Consider the following 27,061-nt stretch of genomic DNA (forward strand, 5'->3'; position numbering starts at 1 on the left):
TTTTTTTTTTTTTTTTTTTTGAGGCAGGGTCTCTCACCCAGGCTATAGTGTGTTGGCATGATCATGGCTTACTGCAGCCTCGACCTCTTGGGCTCAAGTGATCCTCCCACCTGTCTCCTAAGTCTCTGTAGCCTAGGCTGGAGTGCGGTGGCACAATCTCGGCTCACTGCAACCTCCGCCTCCCAGGTTTGAGGGATTCTCCTGCCTCAGCCTTCTAAGTAGCTGAGACTACAGATGGGTGTCACTACACCTGGCTAATTTTTGTATTTTTTAATTAATTTATTTTTTTGAGATGGAGTTTCGCTCTTGTTGCCCAGGCTGGAGTGCAATGGTGCGATCTCAGCTCACCGCAACCTTTGCCTCCCAGTTCAAACGATTCTCCTGCCTCAGCCTCCTGAGTAGCTGGGATTACAGGCATGCGCCACCACACCCGGCTAATTTTGTATTTTTAGTAGAGACGGGGTTTCTCTGTGTTGGTCAGGCTGTTCTCGAACTCCCGACCTGTCAGGCTGTTCTCGAACTCCCAACCTCAGGTGATCTGCCTGCCTTGGCCTCCCAAAGCACTGGGATTACAGGCGTGAGCCACCATGCCCAGCCCCTGGCTAATTTTTGTATTTTGTATTTTTATAGAAGCAAGGTTTTGCCATGTTGCCTAGGCTGTTCTCAAACTCCTGGGGTCGAGTGATCCACCCGCCTCAGCCTCCCAAAGTGCTGGGATTATAGGTGTGAGCCACCACATATATTTTTTTCTTTTTTTCTTTTTTTTTTTTTTTGAGACAGAGTCTCACTCTGTCGCCCAGGCTGGAGTGCAGTGGTGCGATCTTGGTTCACTGCAACCTCCACCTCCTGGGTTCAAGTGAATCTCCTGCCTCAGCACCCTGAGTAGCTGGGATTACAGGTGTGCACTACCATGCCCAGCTAATTTTTTGTATTTTTTAGTAGGTTTAGTAGGGGTTTCACCATGTTGGCCAGGCTGATCTCAAACTCCTGACCTCAGATGATCCGCCTGCTTTAGCCTCCCAAAGTGCTGGGATTACAGGCATGAACCACCACACCCTGCCTGTATATTTCTTTTTTAAAATTATTTGGTTAGGCACAGTGGCTTTGGGAGACCAGAGCAGGAGGATTGCTCGAGGCCAGGAATTAGAAACCAGCTTGGTCAACATAGTGAGAACCCTTCTCTACAAAGGAAAAAGTTAAAAATATATCTGGAAGTGGCTCGTGCACCTGTAATCCCAGCTACTCAGGAGGCTGAGGCAGGAAGATCGCTTTGATTGCTACTGTACCCCAGTCTGGGCAACAGAGTGAGACCCTGTCTTAGAAAATAAAATTATTTGTGCATTAAAGATGAGAGCTTGCTGTGTTGCCCAGGCTAGTCTCAAACTCCTGGGCTCAAGCAGCCATCCTGCTTTCGTCTCCTGAGTAGCTGGGACTATAAGTGTGCACCACCATGCCCAGCTAATTTTTTGTTTTTAGTAGAGACGGAGTCTTACTGTTGCCCAGGCAGATCTCGAACTCCTGGGCTCAAGCAGGCCTCTCACTGCAGCCTCCCAAAATGCTGGGATTACAGGAGTGATCCACCATGCCCAACCCCAAGCCTTATTTCTTGAAAATGTTTCTTGATTCTTTACTCTTGGTCCTAGAAAAACTTGGCCAAAGAATGTGAATACATCTTGGAAAATTCACTTGAGTCTTTGAGAAAAGTCTCCAAGTCTTTGAGCGAATCCAGAGATCTCTCAGGCATCCCATCAGCAATGCATAGTCCTTGGTGACTCTCTGGTGACCCCTAACGGTATAGTTGGGGCAAATTATTCCATAGCTTTTACTTTACATTTTTTGTTTCTAAAATATGTAAAACCCTCACATTAACAATCACCTTCCCTGGGAACAAATTGGTTATGACTGAATAATGTAATTTGCCATAAATGTTTGCTTACTGTATACATATGTGCACTAGAACCAAAGGGTTTTCCATACTTTTTTTGCCCATATATATTTTTTTACATTGTGCTCCAGCACTTGTGTGTGTATGAACAGAACATGTCTTTCCTAGTATAATAATTACCCTTACCGTGTAAAAAACCCTGTTTTCTATCTTACTATTTGCAGTACTGTTCATGATGCACTAAATGATTTCATGGCTCAGTAACAGGCTATAGCCTGCTATCGAGAACTCCCGCTGTAGGATATCCCCAGCAAGCTATGCCAGATGTGAGGGTACAGGCCCTGGAGTCACTGACTGGGCCAGTCCTGATTCTGACATTCACTGCTTGGCCTCCCTCTCCTCTCACATTAAAGTGGGGGCAGCTAGATGTAGTGGCACATGCCTGTAGTCCCCCCTACTCGGGAAGCTGAGGCAGGAGGATGGCTTGAGCCCAAGAGTTCAAGTCCAGTCTGGGCAATATAGTGAGACCCTGTCTTTAAAAAATAAAGGCTGGGTGCGGTGGCTAATGCCTGTAATCCCAGCACTTTGGGAGGCCGACGCGGGTAGATCACAAGGTCAGGAGATAGAGACCATCCTGTGAATGGTGAAACCCCGTCTCTACTAAAAATACAAAAAATTAGCCGGGCGTGGTGGTGAGCGCCTGTAGTCCAGCTACTCGGGAGGCTGAGGTAGGAGAATGGTGTGAAGCCAGGAGGCGGAGCTTGCAGTGAGCTGAGATCACGCCACTGCTCACCAGCCTGGGCGACAGAGTGAGACTCCTTCTCAAAAAAATAAATTAATTAATTAAAATAAATAAATAAATATTTTAAAAAACAAAGTGGGGATATTAGCTTGCCCCCAAAGGTTTGCCATGAGAGTTGAACAGGGTAATGATTGTAAAGGGCTTAGCACGGCGCTGGGAACACAGTAAGTGCTCAATAAGAGAAGGTGTGAGAGGTCAGGACATGAGCCTGGCTCTCCAGGTGGCTGAACTGGAGCCTAAAATGTATGTTCAGAAAACATACAGAAAATGTATGTCGGAGAAGATGCACATCCATAGGGGACCAGTGGGCAGGAGTAGGTGAGTGGTTCCCTGAGGAGCTGGGGCGTGCTTTTGGCCTTGAAGGACTGTTTGGCTGGGGATCAGTAAGAAGGATGTTCTTTTTTTTTTCTTGAGAGGGAGTTTCGCTCTGTTGACCAGGCTGGAATGCAATGGCAATCTCAGCTCACTGCAACCTCTGCCTCCTGGGTTCAAGCAATTCTCCTGCCTCAGCCTCCCCAGTAGCTGGGATTACAGGCTTCCACCACTACATCTGGCTAATTTTTCTATTTTTCATAGAGACGGGGTTTTACCATGTTGGCCAAGCTTGTCTCAAACTCCTGACCTCAGGTGATCTGCCTGCCTTGGCCTCCCAAAGTACTGCAGTTAACAGACGTGAGCCACTGCACCTGGCCAGGATGTTCTTAAAGGTGGGAGAAAGAGCCAGGAGTTCGAGACCAGCCTGGGCAACATAGTGAAACCCCATCTCTACAAAAAATACAAAAATTAGCTGGGCGTGGTGGCGCATGCCCTTAGTCCCAGCTCCTTGGGAAGCTGAGGTGGGAGGATCACTTGAGCCCAAGAGGTTAAGGCTGCAGTGAGCCATAATCACGCCACTGCACTCCACGTGACAGAGTGAGAACCCATCTCCAAGGGGGAGAGGGAAAAAGGTAAGATGCAAAGTGGGCACAGCGTGGGGAAGGCAGGAGACTGGGGAAGTAGGTGAAGTGCTGCTTTCTTGGGTTGGAAACCCAGACTCAGGAGGTGAGGTTGAGGCTCTGGAGCTCTCTGAACGTGGAGGTGATCTGCTGGAAGGGGCATTTCGGAAGCTCAGTTTTGTGGCCCTGTATCTCGTGCTAAAGCAGAGGCTGTGGGTTTAGGAGGCAGAGGCCCAGGCAGCTGTGGTGTAAGCAAATGCATTTGTGGTGGGAGGGTCCTGGGCAGGAAGGCAGCATGCATGGGACCTCATGTTGGGGAGCTCACACTAGGAGGTGGGGGGCATTGCTGTCACCCCAAGCTGAGGGTTGAAATCCTAGAGGTTGATCTTGTGATTTTCAGATCTCTGTCATGTGAGAGGAGCAACAGAAAAGCACGTGAGAAAGGCCTGCAGCACTGAGTGCTTAGGGCTAAGGTGACAGTACTGCTCCCAGAGACCCTGACAGTCTCAGCAGGGCATGGGCACAGACATCCTCTGGGTATTAGAGACAGACGCCCACCAAAGCACAGGGCATCATCCCACGGTCACCCTGATGAGCCCGGTGTCTCCCTCTGTTAGGTGATGCTGTGTAACCCCATCTGTGGCGTCAGCTATGCTCTGACAGTGTGGCGATTCTTCCGCGATCGAACAGAAGAAGAAGAAATCTCACTAATTCACTTTTTTGGAGAGGAGTACCTGGAGTATAAGAAGAGGGTGCCCACGGGCCTGCCTTTCATAAAGGGGGTCAAGGTGGACCTGTGACGGGCAGTGGCTCCGGTGACCTTGGGGCCTCCAACCCTGTGCAGCCTGGGACAAAACTGTTTCTGGTTGGCCGCTGCAACATGGATTTTCTTAATCGTTTTACGTCATTTAGTCACTCTTCTGGAATGTCACTCAAGACCAAGCGGTCAGAAGGCCTGAGGACCCAAGGCCCCACTGGAGCAGTCTGTCCTTATGCCGAATCAAGGCGGAACATGGGTGAGAGACGAGTAAGAGGCAAATCACAGCAATATTCCACAGCGCCCTCCAGAGTGACCTGGGGAGGACTGAGGCCACACGCCACTGCCCCCGAGGCCAGAGTGTAAGTAAGGGATAACCAGGACTCCCTGGGAGAGATGGACTCTGTCCTCAGCAACACTTCCACAGCAGAAAGGGGTAGCAGGTACCCCTTCTTATCAGCATTAAAAATGCATTTACAACCTTTCATTTAACCGAAAAACACAAACCGCTTTAACCTCTTTATTTCTGTCCCTCACTGCATGAACATCTACACAGTTTTAAAAATACTTCCTCATAGGATGCTTTGGCCTTTCATCTATTTAATCATAGCTACATATCTATTTTTTATAAGTAGCAGTACACATTCAAAGGGGTATTCCTAGCTCAACGCTTGGTGTTCTAGCTCAACTTTAATCCTGCAGCAAGTAAGCCTAGATACCTCCACACAATTTGGCTGAGTGGCTTTGTGTGAATGTGGCCCCAGGCCAAGGGGATCATGGCCCTGGCCAGCTTTCCTGGGGGGTCTCAGCTCCTGTTGTCAGTGACAGGCGGCTCAAAGGAGCGTCAGTTTCTCTTGATCCAGAAGTGCTTAGTGAATGCCTGCTCTGTGCATGGCCTTAAACATTGAGAAGTGCTGCTCTCCATTTATTTGGGATTTGATTCTCATTTTATCATAGCTTATATTCTCAATTTCAATGTCAGTCTCAGAACTCTTGTTTTATGTGTTCTGTTCTCCAAATTACATTGTCCCTCATGTCATTTCAAACTGTTGCCCAAAGGGATTTGAACATATACAAGTACAAATCCAAACAGATTGACTCTCAAAAATAATCTTAAATACTGCAAATAGTCCCAACCAAGATTCAGTCAATATGTTTGTATTGCAAGTTTGGGAGAGTAGTTGGCTTTGAGTCACACATCGAAGCTTTAAGAGGTGAAACGCTGGCTTCATTCTGGACTAGACAGGAACTTGGCCTCAGCGTGAGATCCTGCCATGCAGTGTTACGGTGGCACTGATGTATGAATGTGAAGACGTGGGCGTGGGGCCAGAGCACCACTCTGCTGCCCCACCACGCAGCTTGTGAGGAGCCACTAAACCTTTCCGTGCCTAGACCTCCCCATCTGTGGAATGGGGTCAATACCACCTACCTCACAGGGGTGTTGTGAGGACTGAGAAGAACAATGTCAAATGTTTTTAATACTCAGATGTGGGGGCGACATCAATGAAATCTGTACTGTGTAAAAGCTACACAAAAATGGGCAGACATTTGGTTAATTGTGCCAGATACCTAAAATGTATGTTCAGAAAAGCATTTTATCAACTCAGAAATATGACTTATTTCTAGATTTCATGGCTTAATGTTTTCATTGTTATATATACCAAAGAGGCTTACGGGTTCATTGATTACTAGTATGACAGCTGCTGGTTTGAAAACCAGACAGCCAGGCGCGGTGGCTCATGCCTGTAATCCCAGCAATTTGGGAGGCCAAGGTGGGTGGATCATGAGGTCAGGAGTTCAAGACCAGCGTGGCCAACATGATAAAACCCCGTCTCTACTAAAAATACAAAAAATAGCTGGACGTGGTGGTGTGTGCCTTTAATCCCAGCTACTCAGGAGGCTGAGGCAGGAGAATCCTTTAAACCCGGGAGGCAGAGGTTGCAGTGAGCCGAGCCATTGGACTTCAGCCTGGGCAACAACAAGAGCAAAACTCCGTCTCTAGAAAAAAAAAAAAAAAAAAAAACAGGACAGACTTGCCACATCGGCCCTCGACAGCATGCATGGCAGTGGACCCTAGCCAGGGCGGTGGCCAAGCCACAGTAACAATTTCTCGCGGCGCGGTTGGCTTCAAGCCTGTAATCCGCGCACTTTGGGAGGCCGAGACGGGCGGATCACCAAGGTCAGGGAGGATCGAGACCATCCTGGCTAACATGCTGTGAAACCCCGTCTGCTATAAAAAATTGCAAAAAAATTAGCCGGCGGGGCGGGCAAGCGTTGTAGTCCAGCTACTTGGGAGGCTGGAGGCAGAGAATGGCGTGAAACCTGGGAGGCGGAGGCTGGTGGCAGTGAGCCGGGATCGCGCCACCTGCACTCCAACGCCTGGGCGACTGAGCGGAGACTCCATCTTCAAAAAAAAAAAAAAAAAAAAGATTTCTCGGTCCGGGGGCGGGCTGGCTCAAGCCTGTAATCCCAGCACTGTTTGGAGGCCGAGACGGCGGATCGCGAGGGTCACAGAGATCGAGACCTAACACGGTGAAACCCCATCTCGGCTAAAAAAATACAAAAAACTAGCCGGGCAAGGTAGTGGGCTCCTGTAGTCCCAGCTACTCGGGAGGCTGAGGCAGGAGAATGGCTTAAACCCGGGAGGCGGAGCTTGCAGTGAGCTGAGATCTGGCCACTGCACTCCAGCCTGGGCCACAGAGCTTGACTCCGTCTCAAAAAAAAAAAAAAAAAAACAATTTCTCTGGAGTGAATGAATGATCCCCAGTGGGACATTGACTGGCAGTCACTCAGTTTGGGAGCTTGAGTTGAATCATTTCTAAACTTGTCCTTTAGACCACACCTAGGGCAGCAAATTCCACTTCCTAGAACTGCAAACTGGGAGAGGATGTAGTTAGATTCTGGCAGCCCGCCCCGGCTCTTTGAGGGGAAGTTCTTTCCCCTGCTCTAAGTAGGGCGGGCCCAGCCTCCATTCCCATTGGAATGGAGTTGTCTTGTTGATAGGTGTAGGGCAGCTGTTGGCAGCGCTGGCCTTGTGGATGGTAAGCTGACAGTGTTGGCATTTCATGCCATCCTCCATCTGCCAGAACCCAGAAAGTCCACCTTCATGCCATGCCCACCAGCTGGAAGGAGCCCAGGAGGCAGGTCTCAGGGTTTCACGGTGAAATGCTGCCTGACACCAGGGAAAACCTGACATTGTATTCTGCTTGAGAGAAGAATTCCAGGGGTAGGGATGGTGAGAGAACATTCCCACCCTCTTTATAATCCCAGGGCAGCAGTCAGCAATTACTTAGGGATAAAAGATGAACTCCTTTTTTTTTTTTTTTAGACGGGGTCTTGCTGTGTGGCACAGACTGGAGGCTAGAGTGCAGTGGCACCATCTCGGCTCACCACAATCTCTGCCTCCCAGGTTCAAGCGATTTTCCTGCCTCAGCCTCCTGAGTAGCTGGGATTGCAGGCTTAAGACACCATGGCCGGTTTTTTTTTCGAGACGGAGTCTCACATTGTCACCCAGTGGAATGGCATTATCTCCACTCACTGCAACCTCTGCCTCCCGAGTTCAAGCGATTCTCCTGCCTCAGCCTCCCAAGTAGCTGGGATTACAGGCATGTGCCACCATGCCCGGGTAGTTTTTTGTATTTTTAGTAGAGACGGAGTTTTACCATCTTGGCCAGGCTGGTCTCGAACTTCTGACCTCATGATCTGCCTGCCTCGGCCTCCCAAAGTGCTGGGATTATAGGCGTGAGCCACCACGCCTGGCCAAGATGAACTCCTTAAGGGCAGGATTTGGTAAGTGATTGACTTCTTTTTAGTTCTGTGATCTTGAGATTATTTTTAGCTTTATAAATTTAGCAGTGGCAGGGCCCGCAGAGAATCAGGTTAATGCGGTAAAGGCCACATCACCAATTTTCTCAATTTAAAAAACTGTCAAGAGATTTATTTTTCCATTGCAGGTTTTAAAGTGGAGATTCTTAAGTGGAAAATAGGTACTGCTCAGAACAAAGCTACTTGGAAATAGCACAACGTGAAGTCTTTCATGAGGGCTTGCAGGCCGCTGCTGAGTGGCAGTTTACAGAAGAGGTCGCGAGGTGAGCCTCTTAGGACAGAAAACAAGGCAGCAGCGCACCTGCCACCGCTTTGTTGGTGCAAGCTCCTCCTTGAGCCTAAAAAGTAGGCTTTATTCATCCCTTCTGTTCATTTACCAACCTGGGGGATTGGTATGACCAGGGGAAACATTCCTAAACCAGGAAGCTGCATTAGCCGATCAGGCTTGGTAAGGTCTCAGCCACAGCTGGCTGCTAGGAGTACCCCCACGATAGGCACAGCACACCACTGTCCCTTCGCTGCACTTTCTTCCTGCCTTAGGTAGTTGGGCTTGCCCACCATAGTTTGCTTTTGTCGTGGTTTGGCAGGGTTAGAAGACCTCGACCTCTCTGTCTTACTGGGAAGTGCTTACTCTCTGGGCCACTGCTGCAGAAGACGTGGCACTTGTCATGGGTTTGGAAGACAGCCATCTGCAGTAGAGGCAGCCTATCCCATTGCAAGGAGAGGAACTTAATGGAGTAATTATTCTACTCTTCTTTTTACATACAGAAATGTTTATTTAAATATTCTAAATTGGATTTTCTTTCACAGATACTGATTATTCTTTCCAGTTCTTAAATAAAACTGCACTTGATTTCACTCAACCACAGTGTGATTGTGTGGGATGTGAAACTCTGAGGCCACTCCTGGGTAAGAAGCGTCTTAAGCCTTCAGCCTCAAACCACATGTGTTTTGCCTCCTCAATTTCTTTCTGAATTCCTACCTCTAACCAGTTGTAATGATAATTCCTTTTGCCCTACAGGCCACCACATAGGTTTGTAAGGGCTTGGAACGGGAGCCTCAGTGCCCTGAAGTAGCAGGTGCAGGGGCAGTGGACGTTGATGCGAGTGATGTGTTATGTGTTTAATGTGCTGCTATGTTAGCATGTAGACCCATTTACTGTTAATCACTGAATCAAGCTGGATATTTGCTTAAATGTGACTATCTGGGCATCGTTTTTCCACAAAAACTTTTAAAAGTTTAGGTCACATGGGTTAATTTTTAACAAGCAGTTATTAAGCTCCTCTAAATGGAAAGGGTACTGTGGAGAAATGGAAAACTGCTTGGAAAAAACTACTAGAAAAAAGGTTGCTGCTACCCAGTGCTTTGCTATCAACGGAAGGTGGACACAGGAGGGCTGCAGGAGTTTGGGAAAGCAGTGAAGTCACTGAGACCATCTGCTACGTAAGCTGGCCAGGTGCTAACCCCTGGCTTTAGGAGCTCTGCCCTTGCTGGAAAGGGAGAGAAGCTGGAGCAAAGGTTCCTTATCCTTCCGTGAGTCACTGCTTAGATTACTGGGTGGAACTTTCCAGTAGCACCAGGTTAACAGTGGGATCTTGTTACCTAAAACTCAAACTGGCACACCCCGACGGACCACACTGCCCAGCACAGGGTCTAACACACAGATGCTTGGTGTGTAGGTGTGGAACAAGCGAGGGATTTCTCGCTGGATGGCCACTCCCTGATGTTTTCCATGTGGACTGGGAGTCATCCCAAGCTACTGTGACAAGGACGAAGACTTCGTACCATGCAAACATGGGGAAAAGCAAAACTGCCCAAGCCAAAGAACCTGAAATTATGGCCTGTCAGAGTCTCTGGGTTTTTTTATTGACAAATGATTACCTTTTAAAGAAATAAACAGCCGGGCATGGTGGCTCATCCCTGTAATCCCAGCACTTTCGGAGGCCAAGGCGGGCGGATCACCTGAGGTCGGGAGTTCGAGAACAGCCTGACCAACATGGAGAAACCCCGTCTCTACTAAAAATACAAAAAATTAGCCGGGAGTGGTGGCACATGCCTGTAATCCCAGCTACTCGGGAGGCTGAGGCAGGAGAATCGCTTGAACCCGGGAGGCGGAGGTTGTGGAGAGCCAGAGATTGTGCCACTGCACTCCAGCCTGGGCAACAAAGTGAAATTCTGTCTTAAAAAAAAAAAAAAAAAAAAAAATGGCCAGGCACGGTGGCTCACCCCTGTAATCCCAGCACTTTGGGAGGCTGAGACAGATGGATCACCTGAGGTCTGGAGTTCGAGACCAGCTTGGCCAACATGGTGAAACCCCATCTCTACTAAAAATACAAAAAAAATTAGCTGGGCATGGTGGCAGGCACCTGTAATCCCAGCTACTAGAGAGGCTGTGGCAGGAGAATCGCTTGAACCCAGGAGACGGAGGTTGCAGGGAGCTGAGATTGCGCCATTACACTCTAGCCTGGGCAACAAAGAGTGAAACTCAGTCTCAAAAAAAAAATTTTAAAAACCATGGGAACAACCTTCTCACCAGTGTCCCAGTCTTGTGCCTGCTCTAAGAGCCTGATCCTGGGGACCTGTCCCATTTGCTAAGTCAGGTGTTCCCTCCATGTGGGGATGTCACCCCTGTTTTTCTGTTTGGATCTGTGATGATCCTTATTTTTGAGTAGAGGCTCTTCCGAGAGGCCGTTCGGAGCCCAGCTGTTTCCTTTAGGCTCTGACGTCTTCTCTCTCTTTTCCGGGACACTTCCTGGGTTATTCCTAAAGGGACAGCGTCATGTGAGCCCAGCCCACTCCCCCATTTCACCGTATCCCTGCACTAAAACCCACTTGGGCCAAAGCTCTCAGAATGGAACGTCTTCCTGGAAGGCCTCAGTGAGTGACCATGCCTTCAGAACCAGGAAGGCTCTGTCTCCGAAAGGATCTTGTCGACTTCTGAGTAGGAGCCGGTCCCCAGGGGATGGCTATGAGTTGTTGAACCATCAGGCTGTGTCAGTGGTTTCTGGTGACATTGCATTTTGAATTTGGAAGCATCTGAGCTAATAAATGGCAGCTGTGCAGGGGAGGCTGGGGCCAGACTCTGCTCTATCACCAGCCATGTTGTGACTCTGGCCACTTCAGCAACCTTCTGTACACCCCTAGGCTCTTCCAGTTCTGATTCTACAGTGCTGTCCTCTGCCCTGTGACTGAGTACGTCTTCCTGAGTGCAAAATACACAAAGATCAGCCTGTGACTGTGTCGTAGGTGTTACTGCACAGCCGTCTCTTCCTGTGGCAGGTATTGGGGTGCACACTGTGGCTCTGGGGAACAGTCCTCGGTCATTTTCCTGTTTCAGTGACCCGAGTCCCCTAGCGTCAGCATGTGCAGCTCCTAGTGGTGAAACTGGACGCAGGCAGCAGCCACGGCTGTTTATAATGGTAAAATGGGGTCCTGTCTATCAAAGTAACACCTATTTTATCTATGAGGTCCCTTGTTTAAGTTACTCATCCGGGCTGGGAGCCTCTCTGACCCCTAGTTTTACAAAGAGGCCCAAGCAGGGTCCCAGAGCTGGAGCCAAAGGGGAAAAGCCTGGAGTTTCCTTTGTCATCCTGTTGGCCTCAGAAGCCACATCGCGTGCCCACTCTCTGGTGAAAAGACTCGCTTTACCTGGCTGAGGCTGCGCTGTTCCTGCTGTCGTCGTGCGTGTTTTGTAGACACTCTGACTGCTCATCCACGGGTGCCTGAAACCTGGCAAGAGAGTGGGCACCAGAATCTCAAGGGAGCAGAGCCAGCTGCTGCACGGCCTTAAGCTCAGAAACCTCAGAACCAAACTCTGCCACCACTCATGCACCCACCTAGCGTTTCATTCTTTTGCTCCTCAAATATTTACTAAGGTCCAGCGGTTGGCGAGGGCCAGGCCTGCATGGTGTGCACGAGAGGTCAGGCCCTGCCCTCATGGAAGCTGTGTACTGGTCGGGGCAGACACGCTGAGGGAGGGAAGGGTGTGTGGTGCAGGGCGCCAGGGGGACCTGCCTTAATCCAGGTGGAGTGGGGAAGGCCTCTGCAAGTGTACCACCCTTGTGCTCAGAGCTTCCAATCTGCCTCATGGCTCCAACCCTGCCCCGCTGCTAATATGAGCAGATGCTCAAGGGGTAACCTGACATCTGAGAAAAACCTTCAGCCTGGAAGACAGAAACCTACACAAGCTTAGAGGGCGTGGTGGTGCACACCTGTAATCCCAGCTACTCTGGAGGCTGAGGCACAAGAATCGATTGAACGTGGGAGGTGGAGGCTGCAGTGAGCTGAGATTGACACCATTCCACTCCAGCCTGGGCGACAGAGCGAGACTGTCTCAAACAAACAAAGACCTTCACAAGCAAAAAGCAACTGGGAGGAAACACTTCAGGCAGAAAATTTCCAAAAGGAAAAAAACCGTCGGCCTCACAGGGGTAAGATACTGCGTCCATGAAACAACAGGATACCATCAAAAGAAACAGGTACAGAAGGAGCTGTTGGAAATGCAAAACAAGATAGCAGAAATGAACTACTTAATGGAAGATAAAGAGGCCTGGCACGGTGGCTCACGCCTGGAATCCCAGCACTTTGGGAGGCTGAGGCGGGAGGATCACTTGAGACCAGGAATTTCAAAACCAGCTTGGGTAACATGGCAAGACCCCATCTCAAAAAAAAAAAAAGGGCCGGGCGCGGGGGCTCACACCTGTAATCCCAGCACTTTGGGAGGCCGAGGAGGGCAGATCACCTGAGGTCGGGAGTTCAAGACCAGCCTGACCAACATGGAGAAACCCCGTCTTTACTAAAAATACAAAATTAGCCGGGTGTGGTGACACAAGCCTGTAATCCCACCTGCTCAGGAGGCTAAGGCAGGAGAATAGCTTGAACCAAGTAGGCGGAGGTTGCAGTGAGCCAAGATCGCACCATTTCTCTCCAGCCTGGGCAACAAGAGTGAAACTCCATCCAAAAAAAAAAAAAAGGGAAATGGGACAGAAAAGGTAAATTAGAGGGCCAGCCCAGGGGAGCCAATATCCAACAACAGGAATTCCAAAAGAAAAGTGAAGAAATCAACAAATTGAAAAAGAGGCCGGGAGCAGTGGCTCATGCCTATAATCCCAGCACTTTGGGAGGGCAAGGCGGATGGATCACAAGGTCAGGAGATCAAGACCATCCTGGCCAACATAGTGAAACCCCTGTCTCTACTAAAATACAAAAAAAAGGCCAGGTACAGTGGCTCACACCTGTAATCCCAGCACTTTGGGAAGCCTAGGTGGGCTGATCACAAGGTCAGGAGATCGAGACCATCCTGGCAAACACGGTGAAATGCTGTCTTTATTAAAAATACAAAAAATTAGCTGGGCGCGGTAGCGGGCGCCTGTGGTCCCAGCTACTCGGGAGGATGAGGCAGGAGAATGGCGTGAACCTGGGAGGCGGAGCTTGCAGTGAGCCAAGATCGCACCACTGCACTCTAGCCTGGGCGACAGAGCGAGACTCCGTCTCAAAAAAAAAAGAAAAAAAAGAAATATTCCAGCCTGGCGAACTTGCCAAAACTCCATCTCTACTAAAAATACAAAAATTAGCAAGGTGTAAAAAAAAAAAAAGGAAAAAAATATTAGCAAGGTGTGTTGGCACGCACCTGTAATCCCAGCTACTTGGGAGGCTGAGGCAGGAGAATCATTTGAACCCCGGAGGTGAAGGTTGCAGTGAGCCAAGATCATGCCACTGCACTCCAGCCTCGGTGACAGAGCGAGACTCCATCTCAAAAAGAAAGAAAGAAAAAAGAAATATGCCAGAACTGAAGAGCATGAATTTTCAGATTGAAAGGGCCTGCCAGTATCCAACCTAATGGATGGAAATAGACTCTCACCAAAGTGAAATCTGAGAACACTGGGAGCAAAGAGAAGATTTTACAAGCTTCCACAGAGAATTAGTAGGTCGCATTACAAGGTTAGGAGTCTGAGCGCCTTCAGACTTCATGAACAACAACCATGGAAGCTAGAAGATAAGAGAGCGAGAGAGCAATGCCTTTGAAGGAGAATTCTTCCCAATCTAGAATTTCCAATCTAGAATTTGATACCCAGTGAAACTGTCAGGTGTGAAGCTAGAATGGAGGCATTGTCAGACCCATGCTACCCCAAACACGCACCTCCTTCGCACTCTTTCTCAAGAAGTTACCAGGAGGTGGGCTCCCCCAAAACCTGACAGGCACGTCACCACATGGGTGGTGAAGGGAGAGCCCAGGTTCCAGTCATTCCCTAGACCTACAGGGCAACCAGTCTACCCTGGGGCCCAGTGACTCAGAGACGGGAACACTGAAGACTTGCCACCAAGATCCCTCTGACACTGGAACCCCGTTGATGCCTGAGTACAGTGCTGAGAGACCCTGGTCAGAACTCTGCACAGACTTGGCCTGTCTTACATTGATGAAGTTCCTGCCCTCTCCTCCACGTCCTGTCGCGTGGATCAGCCCAGCAGGACCCTCGTGACACCCTTAGGAAGTGCCTTCTGCTTTGACCTACTCTTGAGGGTTGGAGGGACCAACTATGATCCTAAAAGCAGAAACTCAGAGCAGCCCACTCACTGTGACTACGCTTTTGCAAATGTCCGGCACCTGGTCCGACCAGATGCCCCAGCTGAACCCGCATGACCTGGCCAGCTGACTTCCCTGAATGGGGTCCTGTGGGTGTGGCACCTTTCCCACGCATTTTTTTTTTTTTGAGACAAGGTCTCACCGTGTCGCCCAGGCTGTAATGCAGTAGTGTGATCTCAACTCACTGCAACCTCTGCCTCCACCTCCCAGGTTCAAGCAATTCTCGTGGCTCAGCCTCCCCAGTAGCTGGGATTACAGGCATGAGCCACCATGCATGACTAATTTTTGTATTTTTAGTAGAGATGGGGTTCCACCATGTTGGCCAGTCTGGTCTGGAACTGCTGACCTCAGGTAATCTGCCCACCTCAGCCTCCCAAAGTGCTAGGATTACAGGTGTGAGCCACCGCACCCAGTCCCCAAGCACATTCTGAAGAGTCTCAGTGGCCCTGGGAACACCTCTTGGCCTCACCTGGGCTCCAGCCGCTCCTTCACCTTGGCAATGGAGCGGACGTAGGGCGTGATCTGCTTGGTGATGGTGGTCAGGTAGGCATTCTCCTGCCTCAGCTGGAGAAGGTCATGGAGCTGGGCTGTGGGGCCAAGGCCAGAGCATGGGGTCTTAATCCTGAAGCACATGGCTTCAGGTTTTTACTCAAGCCAGCCACCATCTAAATATCCGGACCATTTCCATGATGACTTCTAATTAAAGAGTGAGGCACTTGGTGGGGGCATTCTATTCAATGAGTCCTGACCCCACATGCATCATTTGGGGCTGGTTAGCAGCCAGGAGGCACAGTCAAACGCTAAGGTGAGGAGTGTGGGTATTTGCATCTGGTTAGTGGCCGACCCTGACTTCCTCCCCTGCTAGCATGTGGGTTAGCTCGGGGACAGGGGGTTCACGCAGCAGCCAACTTCCTGGAACCTTCATAAATCTCCTGCTCATTAGCCACTTGCTGATAGGATTCCTCCCAAATCTGAAAGAGAAAAGCTGGACATTGGATGTGGCAGTGAGCTGGAATTTACAGTGCTGGCTCTGCTATCTCTAGCTACTCAGATCTACAAAGCACCCCCCAGCCAGGTCCACGTGATTCCAAGCAGCAAAGACTCCCAGGTTCCAGACCCTGCCACATGAGAGTCCTGTAGGGCACAAGCCAGGTCCTCTTTCCCTGCTTACTGTCTTGGGGTAGCCCAGGTGTCCCCTGACAGGTGGGACTGGAGTTAAGAGTCCCTGGGAAGGCTACCTCCTGGAAGACGACCCTCATGCCCTCTAAGGAGGTGTGCTCCGAGGCGATCTGCATGTCCAGTTGCAGGGACTTGCTCAGGACATCTCCCATGATCTCCGCCTTGATGAGCGAGTGGTGCTTGGTGAGGTCTCGGTGCAGCTCCTGTACCTGGTCCTTTAGGCTCTGCATCTCCGCCTGCAGATGCTTCACAGAGAGGCTGTGTGAGAGCGTGGGTCATCCTAGGCTGTTTTTACTGCCAGGGTCTTGGTGGAGGAATGGCTCCCAGGTTCAGCAGCTGGGACAACTCGATTTCCCTGAGCGTACCTTGGGGAGGAGTGGGTTAGGACATTTCCCCTCCCCCCCCGCAGATCCCTGCCCCCTCACCCTGTAGGAGTCCTCATAGTGGCGGCAGTGCTCTGTGAAGGGCGTGTTCTTGCCCTCTGCCAGCAGCACCTTGGTGCTGATGGACCGGTGCAGCGTAGGCTTTTGGACGGGTGACCCGGACATCTTTCCTACTGGGGAGGGGCAGTGGGGCCCCATCAGCACCTTGGGGCCTAAGCCCCCTGCCAGCCTGGGGAGAGAGCCAGTGTGGATGCAGGGGGGTGCAGAAGTCTGCCCCTCCCCTGGCCTCCCAGGGCAGCCCCCTGGACTGTTCGGGGCTCTCACAGCCCTCTCCACCACCTGGAGCACAGCAGAGCCACCAGGAGCTTTGAAAAGCCTGCGGCAAGGCCTCACCCGGACATCCACATCTATTTTTTAAAGTCCCTGGAGTGGGTTCCAGGGTGTGGGGCCAAGAGCAAGTCCATCGGAATGCTGCCAGGGCTAGGACTGAGTGAGCGGTGTGTTCACTTCTATGCTGGACACAGGAAGTGTGGGCCCAGTCTCTTTTAGTCTTTGGGGCCCCTGGGCACACACATGCCGTTTCAGCATTTCTCCTAACTCCTCCCCAGATGAGTCCAGGAATCAGGCCCCCTATGACTTCAGGCCACCTAGGAGGCGGTCAGCCCAGCCCCAGGTGCCCCACCCCAGGGGAGGCTGCAGTGGCGGTTGGGGGCCTGAGTCCTCCCCTTCTCCTTTAGCGGAGCTCCGAGTCAGGTCTGCCATGGACTTCAGATCCAGGGCTTCCTGCTCCCCTACTTAGTGGACTCGCCCTGGCCACCCCCTGTGCCCAGACACTGTACTGGGAGGGTGTCGAGCTAAGGATGGAGGAAGGAAGGGTGGCACGTGGCTTTTCCCTGGTGATCTGGCCTCTCAGCACCCACCCTCCCCCACACCTCAGTGTCGGGGACCTTGTGCCTGGCCTCCCCAGTTGCCGCTCACGTGTTAGCACCACTTGCAGCAGCTGCCACCCGACGTGTCCCCAGCAGCAGCAGCGGCTCCAGGCAGCGTGCAAACTCAGCTCGGTGGTCACTGGCAATCTGTGCAGCAGGATGGGGTCATGAGGTGGCCTCCACTGCCCTGCGGGGCCCCCGACCCTGGCCCACCCAGGCCACTGCACACCTTGCTGCTCCGCACAGGCCTTAGGCGGTACGGCCGTGTGACGATGCCCTGCAGCCTCTCCATCAGCTCCTGTGGTAGTGAGGAGGGCCTCAGGCCGGTGGAGGTGTGGCAGCCGGGGGCAGGAAGAGGGGAGATGGAGGCGAAACACATCTGTCTTTGGCACTTGACTTGGTGTCCCTTAGCAGTGCCAGCCCTCTTCTGGGACTCATCCAGACAAACCCCCCACCCCATCCGCAAATCCATAGGAGAGGGGGCAGCTGGACTCCAGTGGTCACTCCACCCCATGGGGGACCGGAGGCTCATGCCCCCTTCCTGGCTTCACTGTCCTTGTAACAGTGGCCCTAACTGGTTTGCAGATGATGGAGTTGGGAGGGGGTCAGTCCCGAGACCCCTGGACCAGGCTCCAGGTGACAGGCTGCCCACTCCTGAGTTGGTGGCTTTGGTCTACAGGGTGGGCTCCTGGTGGGGAGGGGGCATCTGCAGGAGCAGAGGAGACTCACATAGCCCAGGTCCAGGAACTCAGCCTTGTTGGCCAAGCTGAGGAAGGAGGAACAGATGACCAGGTGGACCTGGGGGAGGAGACGCTGCTCAGTGCCTGGCTGGGGAGGAGGGACCCAACTGCACCCCAAGCTCCCTGTACCTGCAGGGTGGGCAGCAAGGTGGCCAAGTGAGAGAGCTGCTCCTTGAAGGCCTTGTTCTTCTCTTCATATTGGCTGGGGGAAGGGGGCTGCCTGGTCTCCAGGGGGCCAGGAGCAGGGACGGGCAGTTCCATCCCCCCAGCCATCTTCACATGTTCGTCCCTGAACCCCTTCTCTGCACGCTGAGCCATGCTGCCCTCCTTAGCTGGGAGGACATTCGGATGTCTCGCTCCTCAGGGTGGAATGCCCAGGTTCGGAGCTGAGGGCATGGAGGCCAAGGGGTTTCAAGGGAAGCAAGCCCTCCTCCCCACAACTCACCTCTGCACAGCCTGCAGCAGCACTTCTTTCCTCTCTGCCAGCCTCTCCTGGGAGAGATGGCGAGCATGCTCTTGATTTGTGCCCCAGCCCTGCCACCTCCCACCATGCCTACCCCCGGACCCCCGCCACCTGCTGGTTACGCTAGGTAGTTCTCCAACCTACCAGCCCTGCATCCACTGCCTGAGGGCTTGGGTCCTCTCACCTTAAATGTCACCTCCCCAGGGAAGTCCTTCCTGACCACCTCACATCCCCACCACCAGCCTGGAGCAGGCCCTGGTTTCCCCTCCCAGTTGTCCTAGCAACTCCAGGAAAGTGCTTGGTGCAAGGCCTGCTGCCCCACTACACTGGAAATCCACAAGGCCTAGGGACTGGCCCTGTGTCGCCAGTTCCCCGCTGGGTCGTTTATTCCCCAACCCCATCCCTCACCTGCATGCTGCCGAAGAGGGCGTGGATAGCGTTCTCCTCCTCGGCAGCGCTGTGCCGCACCTCCTCCACCATGGCCTGCAGCAGCGCGATGGCCTCCCGCGTGGCCGTCTGCAGGGCCTTCACGGCCTGGGGACAGGGCGGGGTCAGGCTCGCGAGCGCCGCCGCGCGGCCCCACACCCCCGCCCCCGCGCGCCAGACCCCTGCGCTCACCAGCACCGCCTGCTCCAGCCGCTCGCAGCCCTGCACGTAAGCCGATTCCAGGTCCACGCAGTGCGCCCGGCTCTCCCTGAGGTTGGCGGCGGGTGAGGCCCGCTCCGGCCGCCCCCAGCCTCCTCCCCTCGCGCCCCCTCTACGCACCCCTGCATGTCGCGGAAGCAACGGATGCACAACAGCAACTTCTTGTCGGTGGAGAACAGGAGGTAGGGCTCTGCGTGCAGCGCTGCGGGGGCAGCGGGCGGTGGTGAGGGCTCCGGGCAGTGCCCGCCCTGTTCCCACCTCCAGGTCCTTGGTCCCGCAAGCCTCACTCACTGCACTTCTGGGGCACGTCGCGGCTTCGCTGACCCAGGGCCACGATGTCGTGGCGCGCGAACATGCGTGCTCGGTGCGTCTCATCGCGGCAGCGCGCGCACAGGGGCTGTCCGCACGTGTTGCAGAAGTACGTGGTCTCCACGTCCTGCGGGCCGAGCGCGGGCTCAGGAGCGCCAGAGCCCGACCGCGGCCGGCGCGGGAACCGCAGCCGCCGGGTGTCATTGCGTGTGTTTGTCCCAGCCGTGGCGGAGTGCGCGGCTAAACGCAGCCCTTTCCTGTAATCTAGGCACTTGGCGCTCTGATATACCCGGTTTACAGATGAGGGCACTGCTGCTCAGAGGCTGATTAAGTAGGTCCGTGGAGTGGGGTGGGGGACAGGAGGAGAGGGCAGAAACTGCCTTTATAAAACATTTCACCGAGGCGGGGTGCGGTGGCTCACGCTTGTAATCCCAACAATTTGGGAGGCCGAGGTGGGCGGATCACCTGAGGTCAGGAGCTCGGAGATCAGCCTGGCCAACATGGCGAAACTCTGTCTCTAATAAAAATACAAAAATTAGCCGGGCATGGTGGCGGGTGCCTGAAGTCCCAGCTCCTCAGGAGGCTGAGGCAGAAGAATCACTTGAACCCGGGAGGCGGAGGTTGCAGTGAGTCAAGTTGGCGCCACTGCATTCCAGCCTGGGCAATAAAGCAAGACTCCGTCTCAAAAAAAATAAAATAAAATAAATATATATATATTTTTACCTGCAACAAAAGGGGTGTGAAGGCCTGTCACGGCCCTCCTGGCACACTCAGTAGTGGCCAAAAGGTGGTGAACACCCTGGCAGTCTGGAGTCACACCTGAGCGGGGGAGGGGAAGAGCAGTGAGAGCTTTAAGGTTCTTGTCTCCAAGCCAGACCCAGGGCTGGAGTCTAGGGCTTGGCTTGCAGCCCTGGTATGGACACATGCAATGGTTGACATAACAGGCCCTACCTGCAGTTCCTACCTCCTGCTAATCCTCTCTGTACCTCTGGGTCACACATTTCTCAGCACTTGCCCAGAAGGCTGGAGCTTTTGCCCCAGTCGGGCCGTCCTCCTGGGATTCCCGATACATTTTCCAGCCTCCACAGGCCAGAGTCCCCCGTGCCCTTTACAGCCCAGAGGGAACAGCATGCTGTCCCCACCTCCCCTGGGCTGTAGCTGCTTCTATGCCACTTGGGTAGCAGAGGCCCTTCAGGGTCAGCCCAGGCCTGCAAACTGGACTGCCTTTCCTGTGCAGGTCCACAACTCCACCCTGAATTGGGGATCAGTGAGTTCTCCCCAGATCGAATGGCCTTAGCTTCTGCCACTGTCTGGACACTGGCTCAAGTCCCTTGTTCTGGACCTCAGTCTCCCCACTGGTATAAAGGGGTTCACATTCGGGGCCAACATGCCCTAGGGAGGTGCTGGAGAATCCACTGCCAAGTCATCCTCTGAAGATATGCTGGGTGCATGTGCAAGCACTGGGGACTATGTAACCTGGTACCCTCTACTCCTCACCCGCCCGCCCCGCCGCCCCTGCCTGCTCGCTGCACTCCAGGTCACAGTTGGCACAGCGCACCGCCTCCACGCCATCCCCCGAGCTGTCCACCAGGAACTGCAGCAGCCGGTCCACCGGTGGGAGCCCGCTAGGACCCTTCACCACCGTCTGGTGTCTGCAGAGAAGCCCAGGCCCTGAGATTCTGACACCCCTTCCCCAAAGCTCCCCACCCCCACCCCTCACATTCCAGGCTGGAGCTACAAATAGCTGTGCTGGGAGGTGGGGTGCACCACAGCTCTGGGGTTTGCTATAAATATCACAGCCAGCGCTCACCCTGCCCTGGTCCCTACCCTTGCCCAGTTCTGGGCACTCCTGCAGACAGTGGGGTTGGTGCCCCTAGTATCAAAAGCAGAAGCTGCCCCTTAGCATCCTCTCACAACATTGGACAAATCAGAGCCACTCCTGGGTTCCCTGAGTCCACATAACTGTAACTGTGGTTTTGTGGACCTAAGACTTCTAAGACCCAAAGCGAGTTACTGGGAGTGTCTTGACCAGTGCTGGAGCTCCACCCCTACCTCCTGACTTTTGATGGGAGGTCTTGGGCCAGTAACTGCAATCTCCAGGCCTCAGTTAAGCTGATCTATAAAGTGGGCTGAAGCCTGCAACTTCTGGCCAGGAGAGCTAAGGACTGGGTGCAGCATCTCCCAGTCGTTCTGCCTAAAGTTGGAGCCTTACTCTCCTGGCACCTGGGTCCCAGCTCGGGCAGAGCCAACCTTGGGCTGCGGGGATGGCGTCTGGGGGGTCTTTGGGAACTTTGGGACACTTACTGGCACAACGGGCAGGTGAGGCGGCCTTCAGTCGCGCGGCCACGCAGACAGCCGGCGCAGAAGTCGTGGAAGCAGTCCAGAAGACACGGGCGCTCGTACTGCACGTGGCACAGCGGGCACACCAGCGGGTGGACGCTCGGGGCGTCCAGGGAGCTCGGGCCCTCCAGGGGCCGGAAGATAGCTCCCGACATCTGCAGGGACAGCACAGGCGGGCGGCTGGGGCGCGCACGGAGCCCCGCTTGAACTCCCGCAGCCCCTCTGCCCGGTCGCCCGCGCCCTCCCTGTCGCGTCTGGACCCGACGGGGCGTCCAGAGATCACGGAGTGGGGAGCCGCTAGGGCCCGGGTTAGGGCTGGGGCCTGGAGCGCCCCGGCGCAGGGAGACTAGGCAGTGAGGACTAGCGAGGGGAGGGGCCCTGTACCTACCCGCTAGGCCGCTTTACTGGGAGCTACCCGCCCTCCGAGCTTCTCCCCCACCGTCCAGCGCTCCTAGTGCGGCTCCGAGCCGCGCTCTGAGACCCCGCGCTGCCGCTCTGCCGAGGAGTTGCCGGCCCTGGAAGGTCAGGCCCGCACCGGGCGATGGGTTCCTATCCTACGCGGGGCCTCCCTCTGCCCTGGCCTCTCCTACCTCTCTTCACTCCCACCCTCGGAATTCCCCGCCGGGTGTCCTCTGGATGACCCGCAGGAGACGCCCCTTCCGGCATCCACCTTCCCCACGGTGGCTGCTGCCTTACGGCCCGGCGGGGCCGAACCGACCTCGGCGCTCGCCATCTGCTTTGCGCTCTGGTTCTGGCTCGGCTACTTCATCCCCAGCCCGCGGGGAGGAGAAGCTAGGACGCCAAGGCTCCAAGGACGGTGCCAGGCAAGGGTGAAAGGGTCGGACTGGCCCCTGCCCGGGATAACAGAGTCCCGAGCCCCAAGACCAGAGCGCCGCGCAGAGCGGGGCCAGAGGACCTTGGCTGCGGGGCCTTCAAGGGTGTAGGGGCGGCCGCCGTGGCTTACGTCTGTAATTCCGGCACTTTGGGAGGCTGAGGCGGGCAGATCGCTTAAGGTCAGGAGATCGAGACCAGCCTGGCCAACGTGGCGAAACCCCGTATCTACTAAAAATACAAAAATTAGCCAGGCGTGGCCGCTCACCTGCAGTCCATTTGGGAGGCTGAGACAGAACTGCTTGAACCCGGTCGGCGGAGGTTGCAGTGAGCGGAGATCCCGCCACTGCACTCCAGCCTGGGCGACAGAGCGAGACTCTGTCTCAAAAAAAAAAAAAAAAAAAAAAGTCCAGACCCCACCCCCACCGCCGCTATTCCCTGCTCTTCCATCCGATTTGAGTCTGAACAGGTCATCGCAGCCGCATTTCCTCGGCGGCCAATTGCGGGCGCCAGAGAGCAGCGGACGCCCCTCCACCAGCACTTGGGAGGCGGAGTGAGACGCCCTGGAATCCTAGCCCTGCCTTTCGCTGGTTGTGAGCTCTTGGCCATGTTACAGACCTCTCAGAGCCTCAGCGCTGGGTTAAAATAGAACCGATGTCCTGATAATGGGCGGAGGCCCCAGTGGAATAATGCCCGTGAAATACACATACTGGGCGTCCACTTAATTAAGGCCCCATCCTCATTGCCTGCCAAGTTCCCAAAAGTGGGATGGGTTTGGGTGGGAGGTTGAGAGGGGAGGCTCCCGGCCTTTCCAGCAGTGCCCCCTCTGCCGTCTGGGCCTGGCAGATGCGTGTTGATCCCAGCGTTTTCTCCAGCATGCCCTCGCTTCCTGCCTGTGTTATCCTGAGTGTCCTAAGAGCAGCCCGTTTCTGCCCCTCTTGCAATTACAAAGTCAAGCCCAGAGCCTGACCCACAGTAGTGCTCAATAAAGGCTTAGAAAAAACTCGGAGATATTTGAGCTGTTTTCGTTTTGTTTTGTTTAAGACAGGATCTCTGTCGTCCAGGCTGGAGCGCAGTGGCGCGATCATATCTCACTGCAGCCTCCGTTTCCTTCCACTTCAGCCTCCCAAGTAGCTGGGACTACAGCCGCGCACCACCACGCCTGGCTAATTTTGTTTTTTTCTTTTTCTTATTTTTGAGACGGAGTTTCGCTCTTGTTGCCCAGGCTGGAGTGCAGTGGCATGATCTCGGCTCACTGCAACCTCTGCCTCCCGGGTTCAAGTGATTTTCCTGCCTTAGCCTCCCGAGTAGCTGGGATTACAGCTGCACGCCACCAGGCCCAGGTAATTTTTTGTATTTTTAGTAGAGATGGGGTTTCACCATGTTGGCCAGGCTGGTCTTGAACTCCTGACCTCAGGTGATCCGCCCACCTTGGCCTCCCAAAGTGCTAGGATTACAGGTGTGAGCCACTGAATCCAGCCTTTTTTTTTTTTTTTTTGTATTTTTAGTAAAAAAATAAAAAGTACAATGTGCTGCACACATTGGGGATTTTGCCATGTTGCCCAGGCTGGTCTCCAACTCCTGGGCTCAAGCACTCTGCCTGCCTTGGCCTCCCAAAGTGCTGGGATTACAGGCGTGAGCCACTGTGCCTGGCCTAAGCTGTTTAATTTATATTAACTCATTTAATCTGGACAACACTCTTACGATGCATTAGTTTCCCAGTAGGAGTTGAGTGCTTCGTTCATCCATTCATTCATGTCTGCATCTGTTCAACTAGTATTTATGGAGCATCTACCATGGGCACATAGAAGGGAACACACCAGCCAAGGTTAATCAAGTACACAAATAAACAAATAATGACAGGCTGCATTAAATGCTTGGAAGAAAATCATAAGGATGATAGGCCAGGTGCCATGGCTCATACCTGTAATCCCAGCTTTGGGAACCTGAGGTGGGTGGATCACCCTGAGGTCAGGAGTTCGAGACCAACCTGGCCAACATGGTGAAACCCCATCCCTACTAAACATACAAAAATTAGCCAGGCGCGGTGGCTCATGCCTGTTATCCCAGCACTTTGGGAGACCGAGGCAGGTGGATCACAAGATCAGGAGTTCGAGACCAGCCTGGCTAGCATGGTGAAACCCTGTCTCTACTAAAAATACAAAAAATTAGCCAGGCATGGGGGCACGCACCTGGAGTCCCAGCTACTCGGGAGGCTGAGGCAGGAGAATTACTTGAACCTGGCAGGTGGAGGTTGCAGTGAGCCAAGATCACGCCATTGCACTCCAGCCTGAGTGAGAGTGAGACCTCTGTGTCAAAAAAAAAAAAAAAAAAAAAAAAAAAAAAATTAGCTGGGTGTAGCGGTGCATGCCTGTAATCCCAGCTACTCTTGCGAGGCTGAGGCAGTAGAATCGAGATGGTGCCACTGCACTCCTGCCTGGGTGACAGAGCGAGATTCCACCTAAAAAATTAAATAAATAAATAAGGATGATGCGATGGAGGGCAGCTGGGAGGGGCTCGAGCTGAGGACCACACTAGGTAACCACGAGCAGAGAGGGGGAACTGAGCTTGAGACCCCCAGAGGTTAAGAAATTAAGAAAAGCCGGGAAGGCTGGGCACAGTGGCTCGCACCCGTAATCCCAGCACTTTGGGAGGCCAGCGTGGGTGAATCTCTTGAACCCAGGAGTTCGAGACCAACTTGGGCAACATAGCAAGACTCCCCCTGTCTATAAAAAATACTAAAACTTAGCTGGGTATGGTGGCTCCCGCTTGTAGTCCCAGCTACTTGAGAGGCTGAGGTGGAAGGATTGCTTGAGCCAGGCGGTTGAGGCTGCAGTGAGCTGTCACTGCACCTCTGCAGTCCCACCTAGGTGACAGAGTAAGACCCTGTCTCAAAAGAAAAACAAAAAAAAAGAAAAGCTGGGAAAAGTTCCAAGCAGAGGCAAGAACAAGTGCAAAGCCCCAGAAATGGGAAGACATTTAGAGACTAGAAGATCAATGTGGTTGCAGATGAAAGAGCTCAGGGTGGGGAGTGGTGCTGAACATGGGATGGGAGTGAGGATGGAGGATGGGGGTGAGGCTGGAGAGGTGGGGGCAGGGCAGGGGTGTGGGGTGACGGATGAGGGTTTGAGTGTGGGGAGGTGGGGGTGAGGGTGAAGAGGTGAGAATGGGCTCATGGGGGTGAGGGTGATCTACGGGACACTAGTCTAGAGATGCCAAGGATGCCACTGGCTGCACTTGTGGGGAGTCCAGGGAGGGCTAGAGGCTGCACACATTGGCATGGGGAGTCATATTTAAAGGGAAGAGCATGGGTCTTGTCTAAAGATCAAGAGTAGATAAGGACGAAAGGAGCCTGTGATGGCTCCCACCTGTAATCCTAGTGCTTTGGGAAGCTGAGGCAGGAGGATTGCTTTAGCCCAAGAGTTCTAGATCAGCCTGGGCAACATTGCCATAGTGAGACACCAACTCTCTACAAAACAAAACAAAATAAAACAAAACAAAAAAATGAAACATGCAGCTGGGCATGGTGTTGCACACCTGTGGTCCCAGCTACTCAGGAGGCTGAGGTGGGAGGATAGCTGGAGCCTAGGATGTCAAGGTTTCAGTGAGCCATGTTCCCACCACTGCACTCTAGCCTGGGCAACAGAGTGAGAGCCTGTTTCAAAAAAAAAAAAAAAAAAAAAAAAANAAAAACAAAAAAACAAACAACAACAACAAAAAAAGGGAAATAGTCCCTTGGGGGAGAGATTTAGGATTGTCAGTAGCCCTGAGGGCTCGCTTAGGGTCCATTATCAGCCAGGGTCCAGTCAAAAGACAACAATAGTTTTTAACTGAGAGAATTTAATATGAAGGATTGTTACCTAGGTATAAAGATGTGTTTAGGTAACTGATGGGGTATAATACCAACAGTAGCAACTGCAGGAAGTAGCTACCACTCGTAGGGTGGTATTATTAAGATGTAGATGCCTGAGGAGGGGGACGGGGAGGTGAAACTCAGACATCTGAGAAGAGGGTGCTGCTTCGCTAGGGCTGGTGTCTCTGAGGAGAAGGAAACAAGACTGATTCTGCAAATGTTGGAATAAGTGCAGACTGGATTCCACTGCTGCTTCCAGAATGTTCCAACTGCCACCTCCAGGATAAAGAAGCAAGAGTGGGTGACACCAGATAGGACAGGAACAAGCAGGAAGCAAAGCCCCCTATTGATAGAGCCAAACCGGGATCAGCTGGAAAGCAGAAGTGTTTGCAGAGGCCCAGCCTGGGCATTGTAGAGCCAAGAACAACAGGTGGCTTTGGAGCTTGGTCAACCGGCTCCAGAGGCCTGAGTTGAAAGCTAGACCCATCAGCACAGTGATTGGACTTTTGCTAGGTGAGTACACTGAAGCCAGGTAAAAAGAGTGGAGAGTGTGTGCCACTGAGTGATTTACAATTCAGGATCCTGGAATATAATTCCATGAG

General features: G+C 53.0%; 2 protein-coding genes across 7 annotated transcripts in view; one reads left to right on the forward strand and one right to left on the reverse strand.

Annotated features, from left to right (window-relative positions):
- ICMT (isoprenylcysteine carboxyl methyltransferase) overlaps positions 1–6,011 on the forward strand; it is a 13,358-nt gene extending 7,347 nt beyond the window's left edge. The window contains exon 6 of the mRNA XM_017856009.1: positions 4,240–6,011. Coding sequence (XP_017711498.1) covers positions 4,240–4,422 — 183 coding nt within the window. The 3' untranslated portion in view covers positions 4,423–6,011. The remainder of the gene's footprint in view (positions 1–4,239) is intronic.
- A 4,628-nt stretch (positions 6,012–10,639) lies between these two features.
- On the reverse strand, positions 10,640–22,918 carry RNF207 (ring finger protein 207). 6 transcript variants are annotated; one of them, XM_017856011.1, is made up of 19 exons: positions 22,875–22,918; positions 22,164–22,290; positions 21,740–21,930; positions 20,955–21,087; positions 19,418–19,562; positions 19,247–19,328; positions 19,100–19,175; positions 18,890–19,015; positions 18,464–18,510; positions 18,148–18,220; positions 18,008–18,076; positions 17,508–17,576; positions 17,328–17,425; positions 16,392–16,578; positions 16,026–16,211; positions 15,707–15,758; positions 15,257–15,374; positions 11,853–11,933; positions 10,640–10,967 (listed from the first exon to the last, which is right to left on the reverse strand). In XM_017856011.1, exons 3-19 carry the CDS (start codon positions 21,928–21,930, stop codon positions 10,796–10,798), a joined length of 1,905 nt encoding a protein of 634 aa, XP_017711500.1. In that variant the 5' UTR covers positions 22,164–22,290; positions 22,875–22,918; the 3' UTR covers positions 10,640–10,795. The 6 variants fall into 6 exon arrangements, 4 of the variants coding, with proteins under 4 accessions (XP_017711500.1, XP_017711501.1, XP_017711502.1 ...); XM_017856012.1 differs by lacking the exon at positions 22,875–22,918 and adding an exon at positions 22,494–22,802; XM_017856013.1 differs by lacking the exon at positions 22,164–22,290 and having other exon boundaries at positions 22,875–22,915.
- Between the last annotated feature and the right edge of the window lie 4,143 nt (positions 22,919–27,061).

This window comes from Rhinopithecus bieti, unplaced genomic scaffold, assembly GCF_001698545.2.
Source record: "Rhinopithecus bieti isolate Rb0 unplaced genomic scaffold, ASM169854v2 scaffold_40368, whole genome shotgun sequence".
Taxonomy (NCBI): domain Eukaryota; kingdom Metazoa; phylum Chordata; class Mammalia; order Primates; family Cercopithecidae; genus Rhinopithecus; species Rhinopithecus bieti.

Coding starts and splice junctions, on each gene's coding strand:
- RNF207 (XM_017856010.1), bottom strand. Junction 17,577..18,007: donor AGTTCCTGGACCTGGGCTAT/GTGAGTCTCCTC, acceptor TCACTACCACAG/GAGCTGATGGAGAGGCTGCA. Junction 10,968..11,852: donor AACAGCGCAGCCTCAGCCAG/GTAAAGCGAGTC, acceptor CTGTCCCTTTAG/GAATAACCCAGGAAGTGTCC.